This window comes from Solanum verrucosum, unplaced genomic scaffold (assembly GCF_900185275.1).
Source record: "Solanum verrucosum unplaced genomic scaffold, falcon-dt-bn FXZP01000236.1, whole genome shotgun sequence".
NCBI classification, from domain to species: Eukaryota; Viridiplantae; Streptophyta; class Magnoliopsida; order Solanales; family Solanaceae; genus Solanum; species Solanum verrucosum.
This window is the reverse complement of record NW_026020806.1, coordinates 543,298-568,495: the sequence shown is the minus strand read 5'-3', so window position 1 is coordinate 568,495 and position 25,198 is coordinate 543,298. Positions and strand designations below refer to the sequence as shown.

General features: G+C 32.2%; 2 protein-coding genes across 3 annotated transcripts; both read right to left on the bottom strand.

Moving 5' to 3' along the window:
* Positions 1-4,776: 4,776 nt before the first annotated feature.
* LOC125813174 (type IV inositol polyphosphate 5-phosphatase 9) lies at positions 4,777-8,934 on the bottom strand. Of its 2 annotated transcripts, none has more exons than XM_049492659.1 (8): positions 8,925-8,934; positions 8,546-8,741; positions 8,146-8,256; positions 7,773-8,061; positions 7,012-7,196; positions 6,135-6,243; positions 5,319-5,470; positions 4,777-5,028 (listed from the first exon to the last, which is right to left on the bottom strand). In XM_049492659.1, exons 2-8 carry the CDS (start codon positions 8,725-8,727, stop codon positions 4,818-4,820), a joined length of 1,239 nt encoding a protein of 412 aa, XP_049348616.1. In that variant the 5' UTR covers positions 8,728-8,741; positions 8,925-8,934; the 3' UTR covers positions 4,777-4,817. The 2 variants fall into 2 exon arrangements, with proteins under 2 accessions (XP_049348616.1, XP_049348615.1); XM_049492658.1 differs by lacking the exon at positions 8,925-8,934 and adding an exon at position 5,969 and having other exon boundaries at positions 5,319-5,442; positions 8,546-8,727.
* A 7,439-nt stretch (positions 8,935-16,373) lies between these two features.
* LOC125813195 (uncharacterized) lies at positions 16,374-20,307 on the bottom strand. Its single transcript, XM_049492679.1, has 2 exons — positions 19,755-20,307; positions 16,374-16,555 (listed from the first exon to the last, which is right to left on the bottom strand). The coding sequence occupies exons 1-2, from the start codon at positions 20,305-20,307 to the stop codon at positions 16,374-16,376; spliced, it is 735 nt and encodes a 244-aa protein (XP_049348636.1).
* Positions 20,308-25,198: the final 4,891 nt, after the last annotated feature.

Here is a 25,198-nt window from a genome sequence, read left to right as displayed (position 1 = left end):
TCATATCTTTTATGACGGCAGGGCCTAATTTTTTTTATTTTTTTAAAATATGTTTAGCATTGGAATCTGATTAAATTTTAATTTATATTTTGCAGGATCTATTTTTAAAGGTGCACAAAATAAAAAAAAATTGAAAGATATAAATTTGAGATCTCAACTATTTTATTACAATTGTTAAAAGGGTTAATCACATGAGTAGCGTGTGTAAGATAATTAAACTCGATTATCTTTTAAGTCCATAAATTTATTTGGTTAATAATTAAAATTACATTATGATTACATGTACGATATTAGGGTTTTTACAAGAATTCCAATAAATTCAGAATTTTGTGAAGCACATATTTTATTAGAAAATAATCCAGACAAAAATTGATGAGAAAACGACTTAAAAAGTAGAACATTCGTGCGTTTTGACTAAGAATATTCTAATTAGTGGAGTAGGTTTAGTGATCTTATTAATTACATGTAATAATAAGCAAAAAAAAATGTCAAAAATCACAACTATCATTGACTTTGGCCCTTTCCAATTTTTATCATAAAGTATAATAAATTTTGAGCAAATATTGAACACAATTTAATTTGACAAACCTCCATAATTGTTGGATGAAGACAATCCACTCTCACAAAACATGGAATGAATTATAAAATTTGTTGACAGTCTCTACTTAATTTGTAGCTAAATAGCTTTTGCGGCAATTGATTAACGATAATAGCTTAATAACTGCTTAATATGTATTTTTAACGATAATTAGCACTCTTTATAAATGTCCTTAAAGTCTATGGCTATATTAGATCCAATAACAATTAACTAATATCGGTAAAGATTTAGCACTTTTTGTTACTGTGCATATTTATTGACGCTAAAAGTTGTTTTTGTTATATGCATGTGTCTACTTATTCAAGTTTATACAAATTTAAGTATTTACTTGTGAAACACCCAAAATCTAATATCATAAATATCAGCTAATGTCAAATTAAAAAACATGCCAAATATCAGTTAACGTCAAATAAAAAAATATGTTCATGTATTATGCTCTAATCTATCATAACTCAACTATCTATTGGTGGATTAATATTAAAGATTGACGTATACTCACAATTATAGGATGAAGACAAATGTTTTGATGACATTGAAATGACTATAGAGTATAAGCTGGAAAAGAATGAAAGCACACCATTTTTAATTATACAAAAAGGAAATATGAAAAAAAAATTATAAAAATATAGGTGAGCTGAGGTGGGCACACCCCCACCTACTGTACCATATAATCATTATCAATCATATTGACTAACCAATAGTGGTTTATTTTGTATTTGTTTTGAGTCCGATTAATTTAAATTCGCTTCGAAAAAATCACTCTGGAATAAGATTATCTTTTATAACAAATGATTTTATTCCCCTTCATTATATTTCTGAAATTTTATGAAACGTTTAATGACTATTTCTACAGATAGTTTAATTGAATTGGTGAGATTTTTTTTTTTTAATTGTTTCATATGAAAAATTTCTTTTAATGAGAATTTATATTTTTATCATGCATTTTTTAGCGAGCTAGTTCAATGTAATATGAATGAAAAAGATCATAATCCATGGCATAAATTTATCATTGATTATCGATGCAAACAATCTTTGTTTCTGATTGTAATTCTCATAGCTCGTATCAAAAACTTGTAATTAAAGATAAAATAGTATCGATCACCATCATAACTTTTTTTATAGTGATCCATTTATTTGGTAACTCAACTTATATGATACAGAAATCTGGCATTATCAAAAGTATCTTCTGTATTTGTGTTTAGGGCTCAATTAATTTAATTTCATGTTAAAAGTTTCACTTTAAGAATAAAACATATCTTATCAAAAATAATTTTATTATCAATATTTGACACGAAACTTCTAATTAAACATGGTGTTATTGTGTTCACCATGTGGTCTAATGTTCACACTAGATGTGCAAGTACGACTTTTTTCCCCAATGTTTTGACTCTTTCTTTCTCCAATATTTGACTAAACTAGTTCAATTTTTTTCAACTAAAAGACTTTATACAATAGATAGAAGTATTTATATCTACTAGTTTTTGTCACCCCAACTCTCACTCTCCATTTCATATTATTTTACAGGATTATATATAAATAGTTTTAGGATAATATTTTTTTTTGTTTATATACTTACTAAATACTTATTTTTCGAAAAACTATTTTCTTTAATAACATTTTTCTTCCTACCAAACTCATCCATATATAGGTTCTAACTAGTGGCCTTTTAATTAACAGTTACTTGTAACAAAACCACAATTATAATTGTCTTACTGGACAAACTAAGCCCATAATTTTTTAATTTTTTTTTAAAAAGCTCATAATTTTTTTTAAAAGCCCATAATTTCGATGGGTCACTCCTCGTCATCAAACTCTTAAATTAATTTCACCATTTCACTTATATATTAGCAATATACAATGAATAAAGATAAGGAATAACAACACAAAAGCCCTTAAAGTAAGCAGTTTCTGCACGAAAATCACCACATTACAACGACAACAACAATAATATATTCAGTATAATTATATTAGTAGAGTCTGAAGAGGGTGGTGTATACGCAGCCTTACAGGCTTAGTAAGCACAGTTTCCCTAGAAAGAAAGATTTCCTCTCTTAAAGATGTGTTCTTCCGCATTACCTTGTAAAGGTAGAAATGTTGTTTTCGATAGAGCATCACTCTAAATAAAATATATCAAAAATCAAGTATATATGTAAAACAGATATAATAGTGAAGAAGTCATGTTGAAAATAATAAAAGAGAGAACAACATTATCAACACAAATGAAACAAGTAATACTAATTAAATCAAAGAAAAAGATAATAAGAGAGTAATAATAACAATACTAATACATTAATCATACATCACTCAACTACTTACTAACCTTCTACCCTTATCATCGACCTTCATATCTTCATATCTATGCTCATGCCTTCAATAAACTGCAGCTACGTCATATCATATCTAATCACCTCTCTTCAATACTTTATATCATATATAATATAATAACGCATATATTATATTTATTGTATAAACAACTTCTACATAATAATTCATGCATTTTAAGTACATGAACCAAATATATACTTCTTTATGCATGTAACAAATCCACAATTAAAATTGTCTCAATATTGGACAAACTAAGCCCATAATTTCGATGGGCCAGTCCATATCATTAACTTATATAATCCTCTTAACTTTTTAAATTAAAGCATAATCCACTTGAGGGATCATTGAGGATAATGTCTCTATACATCATCAAACACTATGAAAATTACAAGTCTAAATTATTTGGCTGAAAAAAACAAACATATGTAAACAAATTATTTTTGGATTGCTACAAATTATCATGCTTCTAGTGTTCAATTATATTAATTTAGTTGACCCACCTTCGTTTAATTTGTGTCTTAATTTAACTTGATATAAATTTAAGAAAATACACTAGATTTTTAAATCTCGTGATGTTAAACTAAACATATATATATATATATATATATATATATATATATATATATATATATAACGTTTCAAAATACCCTTTAATCTTATGATCTTAAGCATGTCACGTGTGATATTGAAATTAAAGAATCATCAAATTAGAAGAAGACATTTTTTTAAATAGACTAAATTTTTTTAAAACAAATAAATTAAAACAATGATAATATGTTATTTTTAAACCAACAACCAAACACTCCGCACATAAAAATAAAACTATATTATAAAAATTAAGTGGTGTGTATTTTTCTTGAATAAAGAAATTGTAATGTGTGTCTGTGTGTACATCCAAAGTAATCAAATTCTATTAATTGATATGTACGAATTTCTCCACTCTAATTGGTTAATTATGTCCAATCAAATTGCTTGAAGATTGTACCAATCATTTGTAAATCATTCAATTTATTTACCAAAAATATTTAATAAAAACAAAAAAAGAAAGATGGCCCATTTTTAAATTGAGAGTTAAAACAAAATTAAAGTAAATATGCAAATCCATAGATAGAGAAAGCATTGATTTGGACATATATTGGTCACTGATAATAACATTGTGAAATAAAATATTCCAACTTACAATATACTACTAATTATCTTGTGATTTCACTTCATCAAATATTTTACTACTATTATACACTTTAATTAAGTTATAAAATTTGTTACGTTTTTAGAGTTAGTATATGAGTTCTATTTTTTTTTTAATTATATAGATTCCTAGCTTCCTATTGATCTTGATTAGTTCTATTTTAAATTTTCTTTCTTTTCAACTCACTATTATTTTTGTTTGTAAATATTTTTCTTGACTTTTGAAATTTCAATTCATGAAGATAATATTTATAAAACATGAGGTTCTGATTAGAATTTTTTTGGATCACCCTTTTTGTGAGTTTAATTCATCCTAACTATCAACTATTTAATTTTTGTTCGATCTATATCACCATATATTTATGTATTAAAACACACCTCGAAGCTGGTTAGACCAACTATTAGTTATTCACTTTTTCTTTTTAAAACTATCATCGCCATCTATACAACTAGGTGTGTTTTAATACAGTTCTGATTTAAAAAACGGAACAATGACTATAGTTACGGTATGAAACTCGCAATAAAGTGATATTCCATATGTTTTTTTTACTATTATCTCTCATACAAAAACATCAAGATCATCACATAATATAATACATTGAGTTGTGGGTGGATGGGTTGAGTGGGGGTGGGGGTGGGGGTGGGGGTGGGGGTGGGGGTGGGGGTGGGGACTCAATCAACAATTACATAAGGAAAATCACCATGATCATCTTTTGGTGAGTGCATCCTCTAAGTGGCTTGTGATTTTCTCAAATCTTTCTGATAAAAAGAAAGTTTGTAATTTCTTCAACTTTTTTGAAACTCTAATTTGTGTGCTGAAAATTGCCTTCACTGGTCTATGATCTGATAATTTTGATTCACCTCTATCATATAATTGTTGCTTTAACCCTTCTCCATACCAAATTATTCTATCACACCTAAAATATAATAAATAAGAAGAAAAAAGTTAGCATATATATAGATATTTACTCACAATAGATTTTTCTCTTTTTAACGACAATTGAGTTAATGTCATTGCATTCAGAGTCACTAAACGACATTTATATAGAGTGTTGGTTATAAATACTCATATTAAATATTACTACTGTTGAATATAATATAATGAAAATTATATTATTGCTACTAAATTCTTTATTTGTTGTAGCTATATATGACATATTTATTAGTGTATTATTTGAATTACAAGTAATTAAATAATACAACTTACCATGCAGGAGAACGTTTCTTTTCTCCTCTTTTGACCTCTGATCTACCATAGTATTCACTTGAATTTGGATAATATTTGTATGTAGGAGCAAAATTGATTATCCCTTCTTGCCAACCTTCAAATACTTGTCCATCCATGAGCTCCATCCTCAACTAAACATTTTTCTCATGAGATACATTTTTAAAGTATTAGTTCTAGTGCCTTAGCTTCGAATAAAGGATCGCTCAGTACACAAAGTATTTCATGTTTATATTGCGTATATTTATAAGAAATATTAGTCGTACTTTAAGGAGGTGTGACGTACACACTTTATCCATGCAAACATTAGTTACTAATTCTACACCTCAGACTTATGTCTTGTATAGGTCACACATATACAATTTTATATCATTGCTTCAAGCTAATTAAGACAGTCTATCCTGATGCAAACGTTAGTAACTAATTTTACGCCTCAGACGTATGAGTTATGACTTAGATAGGTCACACGTACAAATGCAACTTTATATCATTATATTGCACCAAGCTAATTAAGGTTTTTCTAGCTTCGAATCTCCTAAATGTTAGCCTCGTGCACAAAGCATCATACATTCATGTAGGTTTTAGCGAGTGAATGGACATCAACAAAGGTATGACTTAGGCATGCATTCTACTCTGATACTAGAATTAGTGGCTGATTTCAACTTCTATAGGTCACACGAAAATAATTTTACTTTGCTCCAATGCTCTCCTTCTGACTTCAAATTTCCTAATTATGTAATTACAAGAAAACAATAACTTTTTTTTTGGTATTTAATTCTTATAATAATAATAAGGTACCTGGTCTTTTTCCAAGAGTGCATTCCATTCTCCTTTTTCCACTAATAATCTTGTAGTTGATTCTGGTAAAGAAATTCTGTAATTCAAATCTCCAAGAAATATCACACGGCTGCAACCAATCAATTCAAATTAGGTTAAAAAATTGATGTCATAAAGATATATACATATTTATTTAATTTTTAAAAAATTAATATATTTTTTTTCTAAAACTATTAATGTAAAAATAATATTCAACTTTCTACCATTAGGCACAGAAGAAGGAGGGGAAAAAAGAAGGTATTTTTATATACAACTTGTTGTAGGTCAATTCATATTTAATTACCAAATTGCTCAAGTTGGAAATTATTGTCTTTTCTTTTGTACTATTTCACTGTTTAGCTACATATAATAACAAGATTATATAATAAAGGTGATTAAATTAATTAAGCATGAAAAGTAATTGTGATTCGATTGATGATGACTATATATAACTAACGACAAAATAATGTTTAACTCTTCAACAACCAATAATTAATTGGTTGTTAAGCTTAATTTTCTGGACTTACTCATGTCTTATTACCACAAAATATTAGTCATTGATTAGAAAATTAACTAATAAAAATTGATTAATCAAAGTAATCGTTAACTTACCGTTTCAAACATTTTAAAATAAATAAATAAATAAACGGTCTAGGGTTATGGTGCATATGACATAAATGATCCCTCAACCCTTATCAGAACTAGATGTTTCAAGTTCAAACTCTATTGATTTTCCTTTTAACGAGGTCTTGTGCAAGTTGAATCACTACCACTAGAAGCTAAATGGCTATGATATGAATTGTCGAGGAAGATATCAAACATCTGATGAAAAATTAAAATAAAAGATTAAATGACATACTCATGATCAAGAATCTTTGTTGGCAATTGAAGTGAAGGGCCTTTAGGAAAAGTTGCTCTTGAAAATATTTCACCAACATTTGAATTTCTATTTTTCTCATCTCCTTCTCTACCACCAGAAGCTAAATGGCTACACACAAAGCATAAACTTGTTTGATGTAATTGAAATCTAACTGATACTGCACCCTGCAAAAAAAAATAAAATTGAATCATAATTAATTACCAAATTAAAAGATATTAAGACTATTCATTTTCTCAAGAGAATCAAAAGAACAAACTTCCATTATTTTATGAAATATGCTAGAGTTAGCCATTTTTCATAGTAACGCTCTTTCTATTTCAATTTATGTGATCTTATTTTACGAAACACGAGTTTCAAGAAAGAAAAAAAGACTTTAAAACTTATCATTAAAAATAAAATGAATATTTTAAAGTGAAATTGTTTCCAAATATTAAAATGTATCTTTTTTAAGAATAGAAAGACATGCCATCAACATAAAACGAGACAAAAGGAGTAGAAGTTAATAATTACTCATTAAACATAAGATATCTCATTACACTACTAAAAAATGTGTGAATTTCTGAGCGACGTCTCGTCAAAAAATGGCTCATTAGATGAAAATTTGATGAAAAATTCACGATTTTTTAAGTAGTGGTAGAACTATTTCTTTCTTGGGAAGTAGGATTTTTATGATAAAAACAATATTATTGAATAAAAATTTGGAAATGAAATAATAATAATATTATTAATTAATTAATTACCTTGTTCCCTAAGCAACCCATGATACCACATCCAACACAAGAAACACTAGGGTTTTTAATAAATGATTGTAAATCATTTCTAACCCAAACTGAAATCAATATTCCAACCATTTGTTTACTAATAATACAATTAAATTCTTGTGGAAATAATTTCCCATTATTTCCAATATTATTTTCCTTTCCTTTCTTGTTCAAAGCTTCTCTTATTAAACAATTCCATTTTGCTAAAATTCTTCCACTTTCTGATCCAAGAACGTTTGTTGCTCTTAGTGGCACTACTTCTTGAAACCTTCATTTTAAAAAAAAAATAAAAAAAATCATATCAATATTATTTTTGAAATTTAAAAAATTTATATTAAAATTCATAAAATACCCGAAAACGTAGATGTCACATGATGAGGTGTGACACGTGTTAAGCAGATCATCTACATTGAAGTCATCAGTCGGTACAACTCCTCCAACATTCCATGTATTAACGAAAACCCTGTGAAATTATATATGAACTATTCAGTATTCAAAATTTACTGGCTCGATTAGTTCCAACTCCCTTCATGCATTATCATTGATCTTTTGATGAATCATATATTCATCCTAGTATCATGCCCTTTTTATTTAATATAGAATTATATAAAAATAATATAGTAATAAAATAGAATACATATGTTTCAAGAATATAATTAATTAATTAATTAATTGGTTGAGTTCTAACAACTAATATCTAATTTGTGGTTAAGATGTTAGTTCTCTATTAATTAATATAATTAATTAATTACCTGTAGTTTTGAGTTTCTTGAAGATCGTGATTGAAAATAATATCATCAGAACTTACGGATCTTTTATCAAAATGAGGGGGAATTTCTAATAAATATTCTGAATTATCACTTGGAAAATCTGCCACAAAATTTGTGCTCCCCAATCTCTTTATGACCTTACTAGCTACCAATCTTGGCCACATAACCTTGAACAGAAAATAGAGAAAAATAAAAATTAGATATTAGTAATAATAAATATATATATATATATATATATATATATATATAAGAAGACAAAGAATTCAATTATCCAATGCAAAATTAAAAACCAAGAAAATCTAATACTTCCAACATATAATTATAGAAAACATACACGGTGTGATTCTATAAGTAGGATTTGGAAAAGAAAGAGTACTACTGTATGTATGCAAACCTTACTTGTATATCTTGTAAGGTAGAAAGAATGTTTCTGATAAACCTTTGATAAGAGGTAGGATTGAAGCTACAAGTTCGATAGAATTCTATAATTTTGATCCTTACCTTGTATTTGTCTTTGAGAAACTTACTATTATAATTCAGAATTCAGTAACTTAATTAAAAAAGACTTGATCAATTCTAGAATGATAAACTTCAAATTTTGAGTCTGTCAGTTGTTATGAAATTAAGTAGATGCTCACAAAGAGTAAATGTTCAAGTTGTATATATAAGGAAGATTAAGATATATACATATACTGAAAACCACACACAAAGAGAGATAAAGAGAGAGAGAGAGAAGCATACTTCTTCTTTCATTGTTGAGAAATTGTATTGTAAGTAATTATGTGTTGAAGAGAGAGGAAGAAAGTGGTCAAGATATGTGTATATATAGTCTTATAGAGAGAGACACTAGTAAATTCTCTTATATAAGAGAGTTCACAATTTGCTTGCTTTAGCGTGTTTCGGGAAAAAAAATTGAAAATTATTTTTTTTGTTCTATTTTAATTTAAATTAGTGTATAATATTTCTTTTGTTTTACTTTATTTAATTAGTGTATTATATTTTCGATCCGTTTTAGCTATAACTTGTAGTTTTAAATTCATATTCTTTAGTTATTGCTTTATCATTTTTAATGTCGGTAATATTTGTTTATATCTTGTAACTACTTTGAGTAAAAAGTCAATGATCAATGACGAAAACTACTTTAATTATGGACATCTTAATGGACTTTTTCACATTAAATTTTCGCAAACAAAAAGTAATTAATAACTTAAAAAATCTAAAGATCATATTAAAATTTAAACAACTTTCTAAATTTTATCTATATCACATTAATTAATATTAAAAAATAATAGAGGCCCGTACTCGCACATGCACCTGTGTCTAGTAAAAGAATATAAGGGGGAGAAAGCAATATCATGCCATGGGAGGAACTAATAATAATAATAAATAATATATATATATATATATATATATATAAGATTAGGTTTAAGGAGTAGAGGCAATAGTATCATGACGTTATGATGATGATAATATACATATATAAGTACCACTCCTTTGTTTCTAACTCGATGTTCGATATTTGTATTAATAAAATTCGGGTCTTAGAATCCCCAAGAAAGTATAAGCTAACGTTATGATGATCATATCACTTTTTAATTCTTCTTTTTTATTTGATGATACCTAAATTAGGGATCGACTAAATTTAGATTTGCGCATTTGTTCATGCTCATTTATAAGGATATATAAGGCTTTCTATATGATTTTTTTTCATTTTACGAACTTAAATCTAAGATCTCCTATTAAAGATGAAAGAACCATCCCACCACAATTTCACATTAAATAACTACATATATAAATAAGATAAAGTTAATTTTACTAATAAATAAATAAGCAATGTTAATACTCCTATATTTTTGTATCTCAATTTATGCGATGTATTTTATTGGTCACAAATTGAAAGTTTTTTTTATAAAAATTATGGTCTAAAATACATTATTGATATTTGTGTGATTATAATTAAATTATATAATTAATTAGGTATAATGAACATTTTAAAATTAAATTAGATAAATTTTAAAAAATCACATACATCAAAATAGAGAGATTTAAATTGTTAACTAAACAAACAGAAAAAAAAAAATAAGACAAAAAATTCAATGCATAAGTTTAGTGTGAGAATTTTAAGGTTCTTGTGTTTACATGTGGACTGAAGATTTATTTTCTACAAAATAGAAGAGACTCATTAAAATAGAAAAATTAGACAATTACATTCAACTATATATTAATTTTTTACCCTAATCTTTGAAATTCATATCATTCTATATCTAGAATCATATCATCGATAAGTTACGTGTGTGTCGTGTTGTCTTGTAATCAACTCGATCTCATCAATACTTCTTCGGCCTACATGCATATACCTCTTCTCAAACGCAAACGCACCATAGTTAACCTCTCACGCCTCCTCACTAAGACATTTATGTATCTTCTCTTCATATTCCCAAACCATTTCAGTTTATCTCCTCTTCGTATGTCGAACATTTATCTTGTCCATCACATACGTCATTTCCACCTTATTTTGAATACCTTTGCTTCAAATTTTATAATCTCTCTTATTATATCCACACATTCATCTCAATATTCTCATTTTTCTATTTTTCTTTTCTAGACGTGTGAATTCTTGACCCATCAATACCACACTCCATACAACATAAGACATATAGTTAAACTTTATATTGTCTTTTTCTTGTCTATTTAATTTATGATAGGGCTCCACATCCTTAAACTCTTGCGTTTGTTAGTTGATTTGAAAGGTTTTCTTATTTATTTTTTTAAGAAGAAAATTACTTAGTAAAGCAGGTGGGATGGGTCCATTTTTTTTTTCCATTTTTGTAGAAAAAATTTGCAAGAAAAAAACACCCGTTATGCACCAATTATAGGAAACACAATTATGCTTACGTGTCAAGACATTATTTGTTGGAAAACACTAGGAAACTATATTTGTGCCTCGATAATGTTTAATATTCTAAGCTTCTAATTGGATATCTCGATTACATCTTTTCTCCATTTCCTCAAGTGCATATTTAGATAAGTGGCACTTGTTATATTTATAATTTAAAGGTCTAAATTAAATTAATTTAACATGTCTTTGAACCATAGTTAAAAAATAAATTAGGAAAAGAAATCATTATTTTTATGATATATGTTTTACCTCTGAATTAATATCATTTTCCTAATCTAAAGTTAAAGAATATCCTTCGTTTTTTTATTTTTTTTTATATCTGACCAAAAAATGAAGCAAAATAACTAAGGAAAAAAGAGGAGACCAACTTTATTTCTTAAAAAATAGAAAATATTCTAAATATATTTTACAATTACTATTATACAATATCTTCTTTCCTCTCCATTTTGTCTTTATTTTGGCATAATTTATTTGTCAAATACTTTTTTTTTTTTTACTAATTAAAAAATACTTAAGACTTTTTTTTCCGTGAAAGGTAGTTTACAAGATTCAATAAGAAAAATAATGGTATATGTTAAAATTAATTTAGAAAACTTGATCTAAAATGTATTTTAATACTAATTTTTTAGAGATTATCTCGAGTTATTTTTTTGTATTTTGTATCTTCTATGTATTTTTTTTATTTATTAAGGATATTCTTATTTCAATTGATTAAAGTTTTAAATAAAATTATAATTATATCAACGAGAAATCAGAAAATATAATTAAATTGATGATATAAATGAGGAGTTAAAATTAGTGGAAGATGAAAATTCTCTTATCAAAGTTGGTGAGTGTTTTCCTAATTTGTTTTTAACTATGATTAAGAGGCTTGTTAAATTAATTCAATCCAAACCTTTAAATTATAAATATGACAAATGTCACTTATCTAAATATGCACTTGAGGAAATGAAGAGAAGGTGTAATGGAGATGAGCCAAGTCCGTCCTTTTGCTTCAAATTTTATAATCTCTCTTATTATATCCACACATTCATCTCAATATTCTCATTTTTCTATTTTTCTTTTCTAGACGTGTGAATTCTTGACCCATCAATACCACGCTCCATACAACATAAGACATATAGTTAAACTTTATATTGTCTTTTTCTTGTTTATTTAATTTATGATAGGGCTCCACATCCTTAAACTCTTGCGTTTGTTAGTTGAGTTGAAAGGTTTTCTTATTTATTTTTTTACGAAGAAAATTACTTAGTAAAGCAAGTGGGATGGGTCCATTTTTTTTTTCCATTTTTGTAGAAAAAATTTGCAAGAAAAAAACACCAAGAACCGTTATGCACCAATAATAGGAAACACAATTATGCTTACGTGCCAAGACATTATTTGTTGGAAAACACTAGGAAACTATATTTGTGCCTCGATAATGTTTAATATTCTAAGCTTCTAATTGGATCATCTCCATTACATCTTTTCTCCATTTCCTCAAGTGCATATTTAAATAAGTGACACTTGTTATATTTATAATTTAATGGTCTAGATTAAATTAATTTAACATGTCTCTGAACCATAGTTAAAAAATAAATTAAAAAAAGAACTCACCAACTTTAGTAAAACAAATATCATCTTTCACTAATTTTGGCTCCTCTCCTCACTAATATCATTATTTTTATGATATATGTTTTACCTCTGAATTAATATCATTTTCCTAATCTAAAGTTACTATTATACAATATTTTTTTTTACTTTAAAGATTATACAATATCTTCTTTCCTCTCCATTTTCTCTTTATTTTGGCATAATTTATTTGTCAAATACTATTTTTTTACTAATTAAAAAATACTTAAGACTTTTTTTTCCGTCAAAGGTAGTTTACAAGATTCAATAAGAAAAACAATGGTATATGTTAAAATTAATTTAGAAAACTTGATCTAAAAAATGTATTTTAATACTAATTTTTTAGAGATTATCTCGAGTTATTTTTTTGTATTTTGTATCTTCTACGTATTTTTTTTTTTATTAAAGATATTCTTATTTCAATTGATTAAAGTTTTAAATAAAATTATAATTATATCAACGAGAAATCAGAAAATATAATTAAATTGATGATATAAATGAGGAGTTAAAATTAGTGGAAGATGAAAATTCTCTTATCAAAGCTGGTGAGTGTTTTACTAATTTGTTTTTTAACTATGATTAAGAGGCTTGCTAAATTAATTTAATTCAAACCTTTAAATTATAAATATGACAAATGTCACTTATCTAAATATGCACTTAAGGAAATGAAGAGAAGGTGTAATGGAGATGAGTCAAGTCCGTCCTTTTGCTTCATTCTATTGACTCCTAAGTCCTAATTATGGTTTTTAATTAGTTTGTTTCAAAATAATAATAAGTATTTATATTTCAAAATGATAAAATTATTGTATTTCCCCCCTAGATAATATGTGTCACGACCCAAAAATGGATGTGATGGCACTCGTCGTATCCCACCAAAACAAGTCAGCCTAAAACCCAATCATTTCCATAAAGTGCGGAAATAAAGCAAAGTTCAATAACAATTACTATTACGAAAACAAGTCAACTTAATTCAATCCCCAAAACCTGGTTGTCACGTGCACAAGCCTCTAATGTAAATACTAGAATTGAAATAAAATACGCAAGTCTCAAATGATGTTGTCTTTCAAGTAAAAACAAAATCATAAACAGGAGTAAGGAGGTTCGCTGAGATGACAAACAGCTACCTCTCAGATCTCCACAGAAAGCCTCGGAAACGAAGAGAATGGAAGGTATCACGAAGATCCGGGCTCGTAACCTACAAAAGATTGTAGAAGCAAGGGGTGAGTACCAAACCACACGGTACTCAACAAGCAAACCTCTAAACACAAGTTAAGGGTACAGAATACGGGTACTCCTTACACCCCATCCTAACCTCCATAACTACAACCTGCATAAAACCAACCCAACCTAACAATTCACAGTTTACAAAGCATACAACTCAACAATAGCACTCTAACAGATCATATATTCTCAATAACAACTCAATATTCATCAATAATTTCACAGAAAGGCACTCACAAGATCAGCAACACACAAGATCAAGTTCATTAATAATAAAAATGTGCAATGCAATGAAATGCAATGTCAAGTATAGTGATGCATGTCTGACCTAATGATACACACCCGCTGTCTCTCAGTCCGGGACCCATGGGGGACATATCTGTCCATGCATCCATCGCGGCGCGCGATACGTCCCTCGAAATATAATATCCGTCGCGGCGTGCGACACGTCCCTCGAAATATAGTATCCATCGCGGTGCGCGATACGTCCCTCGAAATGGTACATCCTCTTTAATTTCTTATTCTTTCTCAATGCACATAACACTTGTCACAACCACGTCTCAGAACAATGCAAATGACATGTTCACACAAATAATGAGGAGATGACCATTTTCATAACATTGCACAAATCACAACTTCAACGATGATTCAACAAGTCTTTCAAACAATTCTCAACACATTACACAAACAATTGATCACATTACTCCCAAACATATACCACAAGGAAATACACGAATTCCATACGCTTAACAAGGGTTTAGAAATCCACTTGCCTCAATCGATCAAGAATTCACTACAGGACTTGAGCCTTCCCTTTTCGTTGAACTTCCAACTCAAAGCAATCTATTCAAATATATAATCACAATAAGATTTCAAAACTAATCAACACCCATATTACTATCGGTTTAGCCTAGACCCGAAAACTCACTCAAATCTATAATCAAGTTCTTAAGTTTCAAACCTATGATTATGTCTCAATTTTCCAATATCAACTCTAATAGGTTTCGTATGATACACCTAATAACTGATTTCATATCTCAATATATCAAAGCTTGAATCATAATGTGATAACAATAAGAAAGATCTTAAATCGAAGTTCAATACATAATCGGTGACCTTTAACAACGAATACTTACTTTTCAAATGATAACACAGAACCAGTATTGTTCAAATCTCCCAAGAAATATGTAGAGCACTAACTAATTCCTTCAAAACATTATTTTCCAATAATTACCTCACCACTACTCATCATTAACCCTCCAAATATACATCACCAACTTGTCCCCACTTGATTTGAACGAAACTTGAACTTACCATTTTCTAAAAATTTAATATTTCTAACACTATAATATTGGTAAGGTTGTGAACAAGGTAAATCACAGTATATAAATTTTACCTGATTCTTTTGGAGCGTAGTACTCACTTTATTGGAAAACTCTAAACTTTGCAGAAGACATATGTATACATATATTTTCCCTTCCAATTATTTCCAACAACCCAACATAATGATTATTTTATCCACATAGTATATCATTAATGTTTCATGATAAAACTTCATTAAAATTTGTGCACAGTGCAACAGATATATTCCACTTACCATTCTTTTTCTTTTCCTTTTTTTTTTAAATCTCATCTATGTCTATAAAGAACCCATTGAATACAAATTACAATAAGTTATTCACTTCCAACAATCACATATACATAAACAAAGCTTGAAGTTTGATTGGAATTACCCGTATTCGTCAGTTTCTTGTTGAAGCCGCAAAAGTGAGTCTCCCTCTAGGGTTAGATTTTTATATTTTTTTCTATAAAGAATTATTAATTATGTATTAAAAGTGAAAAACAATTCACTAACTTAATTTAATTATATGGAACAAATGGTATAGGGTCTTAAATATATGATCACTTTAGCCCATTAACTATCACTTAAGTTAATTATCCACAATTCCACCTCAACTAATTAACTAAAGTCAACAAATAGTTCAAAATTCCTAAAACTGATTTTCTGGGTCATTACATTATCCACCACTAAAAATCATGTTCGTTCTCTAACATAAGGTGAAAGAAAGTACCTGAAGCTTATAAAAGCTGAGGATATCTGGCACGCATGTCAGACTCTGTCTCCCAAGTTGCCTCTCCCACTGATCGGTACTTCCATTGCACCTTCACTGAAGCAATCTCCTTGGTCCTAAGCTTTCGAACCTGCCTGTCCAATATAGCTATAGGTTCCTCCTCAAATGTCAAGTCTGGACCCAACTCCACTGAATCGAGTGAAAGCACATGTGACTCATTCGGAATATACTTCCTAAGCATAGAGACATGGAAAACAGGATGAACTGCCGACAAACTAGGTGGCAAGGCCAACTTATAGGCCACATCTCCCACTCGACTCAAAATCTCAAAAGGTCCTATGAATCTAGGGCTAAGCTTGCCCTTCTTGCCTAACCGCATCACACCCTTTATAGGTGACACTCTAAGCCAAACATGATCGCCCTCCATAAATACTAAGGCTCTAACTCTCCGATCTGCATAACTCTTCTGTCGACTCTGGGCTGTCAACAGTCTATACTGAATCCTACGGATTTGCTCCATAGCATCTCTAAGCAAGTCAGTATCCAAAGAGTCCATCTCTACCGAATCAAACCAACCAATCGGTGACCTACATCGTCTGCCATACAACGCCTCAAATGGGGCCATCTGAATACTAGAGTGATAACTGTTATTGTAGGGAAACTCTGCTAAGGGTAAATGTCGATCCCATCTAGCACCAAAATCGATCACACATGCTCGGAGCATGTCCTCCAACACCTGAATCATCCGCTCGGACTGACCATCTGTCTGAGGGTGAAAGGTTGTACTCATATCTAGCTGAGTACCCAAACCATGTTGTAATGCCTTCCAGAAGTGAGAAGTAAATAGTGAACCTCGATCTGATATAATAGAAATAGGAACCCCATGTAGTCGCACAATCTGACTGATATATAGCTCAACTAACTTCTCTGCCGTATATTTCACCCGAACCGGAATGAAGTGGGCAGACTTGGTCAGCCTGTCAACAACAACCCAAATGGAGTCATAACCACCCACTGTGGTAGGCAAACCCACAACAAAGTCTATAGTGATCCGCTCCCACTTCCAAGTAGGAATAGGCATCCTCTGAGATACACCCCCGGGACGCTGGTGCTCACACTTGACCTGTTGGCAAGTCAAACACCTAGAAACAAAGTCTGAAATATCCCTCTTCATCCCACACCACCAGTAATGCTGACTCAGATCATGATACATCTTCGCTGCTCCCGGATGGATAGAATATCGGGAACAATGGGCCTCTTCAAGAATCAGTCTAGTCAACTCTCCCGTCTTGGGCACACAAATCCTGCCTCCGATTCTCAAGACACCGTCAGAATCAAGGACAGCCTCATTGGCTTCCCCTTTCAATACTCTGTCTCGAATGAGACATAACTTCTCATCATCAAACTGGTGCGCACGGATCTGCTCGACTAAAGAAGACTGAGCCTCAATAAAAGCAATCATCCCATCACTCTCCTCTGAGATCTGCAACCGGACAAGACTATTAGCTAACCTCTGAACATCTCTAGCCAATGGCCTCTCCTCAATGCTAAGTGCTGCAAGACTTCCCATGCTAGGAGTCTTCCTACTCAGAGCATCGGCAACAACATTGGCCTTCCCCGGATGATATAAAATGGTCACATCATAGTCCTTCAACAACTCAACCCACCTACGCTGCCTCAAGTTCAGATCCCTCTGACTAAAGATATACTGAAGACTCCGATGATCAGTGAAGATCTCACAATGCACCCCATACAAATAATGACGCCATAACTTAAGTACAAATACTACAGCCGCCAACTCCAAATCATGATTAGGGTAGTTCTTTTCATGGGACTTCAATTGCCTAGAAGCATAAGCAATCACTTTCCCCTTTTGCATCAATACACCACCCAATCCGACTCCTGAAGCATCACAATACACAGTAAAGTCTACACCCTCCTCAGGTAGAGTCAACACAGGAGCCGAAGTCAACAAAGTCTTGAGCTTTTGAAAACTCTCCTCACACTCATCAGACCACTGAAAACCCACACCCTGTCGAGTCAATCTAGTCAATGGAGCTGCAATAGTAGAGAAACTCTGAACAAATCATCGGTAATACTTTCCAATCCCACAAAACTCCTAATCTCGGTAGGAGAAGTAGGTCGCGTCCAGCCTCTAACTGCCTCAATCTTGGCCGGATCTACTCTAATACCCTCCTTGGACACCACGTGTCCCAAGAATGCCACAGAATTAAGCCAGAACTCACACTTTGAGAACTTGCCATACAATCTCTCTTCCCTCAATCTCTGAAGTACAATTCTCAAGTGTCGGACATGGTCATCCTCAGTCTTGGAGTAAACCAAAATGTCATCGATGAAAACAATCACAAAAGAATCAATGTATGGTCGAAACACCCCGTTCATCAACTCCATAAAAGCTGCAGGGGCATTAGTTAACCCAAAGGACATCACTAAGAACTCATAATGCCCATACCGAGTCCGAAAAGCTGTCTTAGGGATATCTGATGCCCTAATCTTCAACTGATGATACCCAGACCTCAAATCAATCTTAAAGAACAACGATGCCCCATGTACCTGATCAAATAAGTCATCAATACGCGGAAGAGGATACTTATTTTTCACTGTTACCTTGTTTAGCTGTCTGTAATCAATACACATCCTCATAGTCCCATCCTTCTTCTTCACAAACAGCACAGGGGCACCCCAAGGTGACACATTAGGGCGAATAAACCCTTTACTCAATAAATCCTGCAACTGATCCTTCAACTCTTTCAACTCTGCTGGAGCCATACGGTAGGGAGGAATAGAAATAGGCTTAGTGCCCGGCTCCAAATCAATATCCCTATCGGGAGGAACACCTGGAAGATCAGAAGGGAATACATCGAGAAACTCCTGAACCACGGGAACAGAATCTATGGAAGGTGGTTCAACACTGGTGTCCCGAATAAAAGCTAAGTAAGACAAACACCCTCTCTCCACCAATCTCTGAGCACGAATAAAAGAAATGACTTTGCTAGGATAAGAGCCATTAGCACCCTTCCACTCAACCCTCGGAACACCAGGCATTGCTAAAGTCACAGTCTAAGCATTACAATCAAGGACAACATGATAAGGAGAAAGCCAATTCATACCCAAGATAACATCAAAGTCTACCATCCCAGAATGATTAAATCTACCCAAGTGTCATACCCCGCTAGAGAAACAAGACAAGATCGATACACTCGATCCACCACTAAGGGTTCACCCACGGGTGTAGAAACACGAATAGGTACAGTCATGCTATCACATATCATATCAAATTCAGCAGCAAAATAGGTGGACACATAAGAGAATGTAGACCCTAGATCAAACAATACAGACGCAGATCGATGGCATACTGGGATGATACTTGTAATAACAGCATCAGAAGTCTCCGCTTCGGGTCTCCCCGAAAAAGCATAACAGTGGCCCCCTCGGCCACCTCCAGCCTGGGTGGTAACTCTACCCCCACTCTGCTGAGCTGCAGAACCACTACTAGAAGCTCTACCGCCTCTACCTGACTGAACTCTGCCTCGGCCTCTACCTGGTGGTACCGGTGGTCTAGCCTGAAATGAAGAATTAGGTTGGGACCCTCCACGACCCCTCTGAGAAGTACACTGTCGCATCAGGTGATCGGGATCTCCACAAGAAAAACAAAATCTTTGTCCCGGGAACTGTTGTACGGACCCTGAAAACCCACTATAATTGCCTCGCCCCATAGGTCGTTGCTGTGAACCGTGACCCACGTTATAAGAACCCCGAGGTATCTGACCACCCTCGGATGTCGGTATAGATGCATGAACGGGTCCTCGCTGCTGAAAGGGACCACTCCCTCTGTGTGATCCCCTGCCTCCAGATGAGGCACCATGAAACTGACCTGCTGTACGGACCCTCTTAGGGTCCCCAAACTCTTCTCTCTCCATCAATTCCGCCTCTTTAGCGGCACTCACAATGGACTGGAAGGAAGCCCCCTCTCTCGATGCTCTAAACACAGCCGATCTGATGGAGAAAGTCAGCCCCCTCACGAATCTACGGATCATTTCCGTCTCGTCTGGAATAATGGCCAAAGCATGCCTAGACAACTGGCAAAAACGGCCTCATACTCTGTAACTGTTAAGCTGTCCTGTCTCAGATTCTCAAACCTCAAACGACTCTCCTCTCTCACGCTCCAAGGGATAAAACGGTCATGGAAGGCACTGGAAAACCTCTCCCAAGTCACTGGAGGAGATCCAACTGGCAAAGCCCCCGAATAAGTTCTCCACCACTCCCTCGCTGGCCCACGAAGTTGGAGTGTAGCATATCGAATCCCATGTGACTCAGCTAATCCAACAACCTCTAACAACTCTCGGCATGTAGTCAGAAACTCATGAGCGTCCTCACTCTTCCCACCCTGAAACTGAGGTGGGTCCATCTTTCGAAATTTCTCATACCTACGCTGCTCATCCTCTGTCAGAACAACCAATGGTGCACCTTGACCCCCAATTGCTGGTGCAAGATCATTATCAACCATGGGATCCTTTGGTGGCTGCCCCACCGCATCATGCATAACTGGAGCTTCCTGCTGCTCTTGGGTCTGAGCCCCCTCTCTAGTCTGAGAGTCTTGTGGTGTAGTGGTCGCACCACCACCCTGAGTAAAGCTCTCAAGCACACTTAACACCCTCAATAATGTATCCTGAAGCAAAGGTGTGACTGCAGGCTCTGGAGGAACCTGGTCCTCTCTGTCATCAATCTGAGGCTCAGGAGAGGCCTCTCTAGTACGACCTCTAACTGGTGCTGCTCCACGGCCACGACCTCTGCCTAGTGTCGTTCCACGAGCACGACCTCTAGCTCGGGCTCTACCCCTACCCCTAGCTGGGGCCTCAACAACTGCCTCGGGAAGTGCCTCCCCTCTACCACCAGTAACAGTCGCTCTAATCTCGTCATCTGTCAAAAGAGTATACAATAGCTCAGTACTAAAGAAGGTAACCACGCACGATGAGAAAGAATGAACAAAAAAGAAGTTTCCTAATAGTCTTTATAGCCTCTCAGAGATAAGTACAGACGTCTCCGTACCGATTCTTGAGACTCTATGTAGACTCGGCTTGTATGCACGTGAGACCTATGAACCTGGGGCTTTGATACCATTTTGTCACGACCCAAAAATGGATGTGATGGCACTCGTCGTATCCCACCAAGACAAGTCAGCCTAAAACCCAATCATTTCCATAAAGTGCGGAAATAAAGCAAAGTTCAATAACAATTACTATTACGAAAACAAGTCAACTTAATTCAATCCCCAAAACCTGGTTGTCACGTGCACAAGCCTCTAATGTAAATACTAGAATTGAAATAAAATACGCAAGTCTCAAATGATGTTGTCTTTCAAGTAAAAACAAAATCATAAACAGGAGTAAGGAGGTTCGCTGAGATGACAAACAGCTACCTCTCAGATCTCCACAGAAAGCCTCGGAAACGAAGAGAATGGAAGGTATCACGAAGATCCGGGCTCGTAACCTACAAAAGATTGTAGAAGCAAGGGGTGAGTACCAAACCACACGGTACTCAACAAGCAAACCTCTAAACACAAGTTAAGGGTACAGAATACGGGTACTCCTTACACCCCATCCTAACCTCCATAACTACAACCTGCATAAAACCAACCCAACCTAACAATTCACAGTTTACAAAGCATACAACTCAACAATAGCACTCTAACAGCACTCTAACAGATCATATATTCTCAATAACAACTCAATATTCATCAATAGTTTCACAGAAAGGCACTCACAAGATCAGCAACACACAAGATCAAGTTCATTAATAATAAAAATGTGCAATGCAATGAAATGCAATGTCAAGTATAGTGATGCATGTCTGACCTAATGATACACACCCGCTGTCTCTCAGTCCGGGACCCATGGGGGACATATCTGTCCATGCATCCATCGCGGCGCGCGATACGTCCCTCGAAATGGTACATCCTCTTTAATTTCTTATTCTTTCTCAATGCACATAACACTTGTCACAACCACGTCTCAGAACAATGCAAATGACATGTTCACACAAATAATGAAGAGATGACCATTTTCATAACATTGCACAAATCACAACTTCAACGATGTTTCAACAAGTCTTTCAAACAATTCTCAACACATTACACAAACAATTGATCACATTACTCCCAAACATATTCCACAAGGAAATACACGAATTCCATACGCTTAACAAGGGTTTAGAAATCCACTTGCCTCAATCGATCAAGAATTCACTACAGGACTTGAGCCTTCCCTTTTCGTTGAACTTCCAACTCAAAGCAATCTATTCAAATATATAATCACAATAAGATTTCAAAACTAATCAACACCCATATTACTATCGGTTTAGCCTAGACCCGAAAACTCACTCAAATCTATAATCAAGTTCTTAAGTTTCAAACCTAGGATTATGTCTCAATTTTCCAATATCAACTCTAATAGGTTTCGTATGATACACCTAATAACTGATTTCATATCTCAATATATCAAAGCTTGAATCATAATGTGATAACAATAAGAAAGATCTTAAATCGAAGTTCAATACATAATCGGTGACCTTTAACAACGAATACTTACTTTTCAAATGATAACACAGAACCAGTATTGTTCAAATCTCCCAAGAAATATGTAGAGCACTAACTAATTCCTTCAAAACATTATTTTCCAATAATTACCTCACCACTACTTATCATTAACCCTCCAAATATACATCACCAACTTGTCCCCACTTGATTTGAACGAAACTTGAACTTACCATTTTCTAAAAATTTAATATTTCTAACACTATAATATTGGTAAGGTTGTGAACAAGGTAAATCACAGTATATAAATTTTACCTGATTCTTTTGGAGCGTAGTACTCACTTTATTGGAAAACTCTAAACTTTGCAGAAGACATATGTATACATATATTTTCCCTTCCAATTATTTCCAACAACCCAATATAATGATTATTTTATCCACATAGTATATCATTAATGTTTCATGATAAAACTTCATTAAAATTTGTGCACAGTGCAACAGATATATTCCACTTACCATTCTTTTTCTTTTCCTTTTTTTTTTAAATCTCATCTATGTCTATAAAGAACCCATTGAATACAAATTACAATAAGTTATTCACTTCCAACAATCACATATACATAAACAAAGCTTGAAGTTTGATTGGAATTACCCGTATTCGTCAGTTTCTTGTTGAAGCCGCAAAAGTGAGTCTCCCTCTAGGGTTAGATTTTTATATTTTTTTTCTATAAAGAATTATTAATTATGTATTAAAAGTGAAAAACAATTCACTAACTTAATTTAATTATATGGAACAAATGGTATAGGGTCTTAAATATATGATCACTTTAGCCCATTAACTATCACTTAAGTTAATTATCCACAATTCCCCCTCAACTAATTAACTAAAGTCAACAAATAGTTCAAAATTCCTAAAAATGATTTTCCGGGTCATTACAATATGTTTTTACAATCTCGTGCATTTCATATTAGGTTTAAAATCACAAATTTAAAAAATCTTTTAATATTTTTTCTTAAATTATATGTTAAGTCAAAATACACCATATAATTTTTTTTTAAAAAGGACTGATATATTTCTTTGTACTTAATTATTTGGTACTTGTTGAGCTTAACTGAAAATAATTTTGAAAATTGATAAATAAATATAAAAGAACAATGTCCTTAACATATCTCAATAAGGAACTACTCACTCCGTCCACTTTTATTTATCATGTTGCGCTTTTCAAAAATCAATTTAACTAATTTTTAAAGTTAAATTAGATTACATTAATTCGATATTTTTAAAAAAAAATTAGATATTCAAAAACTACAAGAAAAGTACTATAAATGACATTTTTTTGCATATCAATATGATGAAAAAAATACTTCGTAACATGTTGGTCAAAGTTCTTATAGTTTGACTCTAAAAAAGAAAACCATGACAATTAAAAATGAACGGAGAGAGTAACGATTTTAATCATTGGCAAATAATTATGGAATTAAGTGATCGATGGTAGAGGTAATAGTAGGGAGTGAGAAAGAAAGTCGAATACAAATAATTAATAATAATTCAAAATTAGAGGAAGGTCAAATTACTATGCGAAAGAAATTCAATTTATCCTCCAATTAAAACCTTTAATCATTAATTGCAAGACATATGGCTAAAGACAAATTTAGTCTATTTTAATAATAACATATGAGAGAATATTTGACCTCAACTATTGACAAATGATAATATCGCATAGTTTACAAATAAATTTGACCATCTACCCTTAAATAAATAAAAAGAGGTTGGAGGGAGAGTTAATCAAGATCAATAATCTTTTGTGTTAATTTTGTATGATAGTGGATTATAATTTGAATAGTGTGTACGTTCATTATTTTGAAATAGTATCACCAAACCTCAAGTACTATAAAATTAAACAGAATAATTAATTTTTATAATGTAAAACTTACGTGTAGATTTAGACTAGAGTACATATGGAAATATATGATTTTATTTTTTTAATATTTTTTTCAACTATTTGTATTTATTTAATATATCTCATGACTTGTATGGTAATATTATATTTTCCATAAAACATGCACCCTCCATTATTATCTCTAGAATTTTGCAAATTGCTTTGGATTTGTTGACATGGATGAATATTAGCCACATGAACCAAATCTCAAATCTAAATTTTATAGAATTAATTTGAGGTGAGGGAGTGAAGAAGAATATAATCCAATTATATTCAACTTTAATTTATCACAAATTGCCTTTTTTTCAGATATTTTCTATTGGAAATCTAAAAGGCAGT